The sequence below is a fragment of the Oryza sativa genome, chromosome 1, assembly GCF_034140825.1.
Source record: "Oryza sativa Japonica Group chromosome 1, ASM3414082v1".
NCBI classification, from domain to species: domain Eukaryota; kingdom Viridiplantae; phylum Streptophyta; class Magnoliopsida; order Poales; family Poaceae; genus Oryza; species Oryza sativa.
The window spans coordinates 11390397-11392056 of NC_089035.1; the positions used below are offsets into that span (position 1 = coordinate 11390397).

General features: G+C 52.8%; 1 protein-coding gene across 2 annotated transcripts; it reads right to left on the minus strand.

Annotated features, from left to right (window-relative positions):
* Positions 1-355: 355 nt before the first annotated feature.
* On the minus strand, positions 356-1660 carry LOC4323912 (uncharacterized). 2 transcript variants are annotated; one of them, XM_066308961.1, is made up of 2 exons: positions 1317-1660; positions 356-1228 (listed from the first exon to the last, which is right to left on the minus strand). In XM_066308961.1, exons 1-2 carry the CDS (start codon positions 1616-1618, stop codon positions 817-819), a joined length of 714 nt encoding a protein of 237 aa, XP_066165058.1. In that variant the 5' UTR covers positions 1619-1660; the 3' UTR covers positions 356-816. The 2 variants fall into 2 exon arrangements, with proteins under 2 accessions (XP_066165058.1, XP_015646169.1); XM_015790683.3 differs by having other exon boundaries at positions 356-1246.

Genomic DNA, 1660 nt, shown 5'->3' on the forward strand with positions numbered 1-1660 from the left:
CAAATCTATTGATCATGATGCCATACTATAGCAGTAATTTAATTTGTCAAAAAATTGTGAAAGTTTCCCAAAATTTGGGTCAAATTTGAAAGTGGTGTACAAAAGTACCGAAAATATCTAAGGGTATACTTCTCCTTTTTACCCCCACATTTAACATCGTTAGCAAGAATTAACGGAATAAGGGCATACGACTGTTTTGTTTCAAAAAAGTATGGGCAAAAACGAAAACCCTAAAAATCAGGGGCAAAATCAATATTGGACATCGAAGTAGGGGTAAGAACGAAATTGTCCCTAAATTAAATTAACCTCGATGCAGATTCAAAATGAAAATGGGGCACAAGGGAGAGTACACAAATGAACAGGCATCAAGATGAACATATATGTACAGCCACACACATTGTTTTCAGTAGGACTAGAGGTTGGCACTGGAAGGTATTCCGTCAAAAAAAAATCAACCTAGAAGAGGATACGACCCCTCCTAAAACAACGAATCTGGATAAAGGGTAGTCCATATTTATTGTACTAGGAGGGATCAAAGTTAAATTATTTTTGGACGGAGGGAGTATCACATATCAACTAGATATAACACATCATAATCATCATAATCAGTTCATCTTAGACGGAGCTAGTCGCTTCTACTGCCTAAACTTGTGGCAACATGTTATACTAGTACTGCATTAGGTACACGTCTAATCATCCATAGCTAGTTCAGTCTAGTACTAGTCAGTAATCAATGGACAGTGGAGTAGCAGTAGATGCAGAAATCAGTAATCACTAAACAGGTGAGACCATCACCGTGCAGCTTCACGCCACCACCTAGAGTTGCAGAGTTTGCTGCTTCTTGGACTTGGTTGATTCCATCTTCCTCACGTTCTTCCTGCTCCTCCTCCTACTCATCCTCCTCTGACCAACACTGGTCTCCGTTTCTGCAGCTGCAGCGTTGCTTGCTTCGGTTCGATCGGTGCAGACCGAGCCGCGGCTCTCGGTGGAGCTCCGGCGAGAGAATTCGCCGCCTTCGCCGATGTTCAGCTGGCCGAAAACTCTCCGGCAATGTTCGGCCACCGGCCGGTCTTGCCGGGACGGCTCGTCCTGGCCGGCGCATTTCCTCTTACCACCCCATGCGCTGCCGTAGCTGACCGGCGGCAAGCTGATCATGCGGCGGCGGCTCGCCGGCGTCGAGTCCTCGTGCCGCCTCGCCGCCACGGGCGCATCCCGAGCGTGCCTCTTGCTGCCGTGCACGCGACTCCTGTATAAGCGGCGGGGCGGATTAATCGAATTAGCAACGGGCGAGGGGGAGGCTCTGCGCCTGCGCGTACCTGCTGCGGATGGCGCTGCCGCGGCGGGAGGCGTCGTCGAGCTCGCGGTCGCGGGCGCGCCAGTCGACGCCTTTCTCGGCGAGCACCACCTCCCGCGGCCGCGCGGCGCCGAACGGGTTCGCCTTCGCCTGCTCCCCTGTCTCCCCGCATCGCCGAGGCGGCGGCGGCGGCTGATTCTCCTCGTCGTCGTCCTCCTCCTGCTGCTGCTGCTGCTGCTCCGCCGCCTCCTCGCGCTCCACCTCGTCGGCCCAGGAGAAGGAGAACCGCCTCGCCGCCATGGCGCCGCCGCTCTCTCGGTTCATCTCCCCTTTGGTTTCGAATTCGCGCTCGGCAAGTGGGAAAGT

Bases quoted from the DNA above. Each gene is read 5' to 3' on its own strand.
- LOC4323912 (XM_015790683.3), bottom strand. From the start codon at position 1,618: ATGAACCGAGAGAGCGGCGGCGCCATGGCGGCGAGGCGGTTCTCCTTC. The intron at 1,247-1,316 runs GTACGCGCAGGC...CCGCTTATACAG, and splicing joins GGCAGCGCCATCCGCAGCAG to GAGTCGCGTGCACGGCAGCA.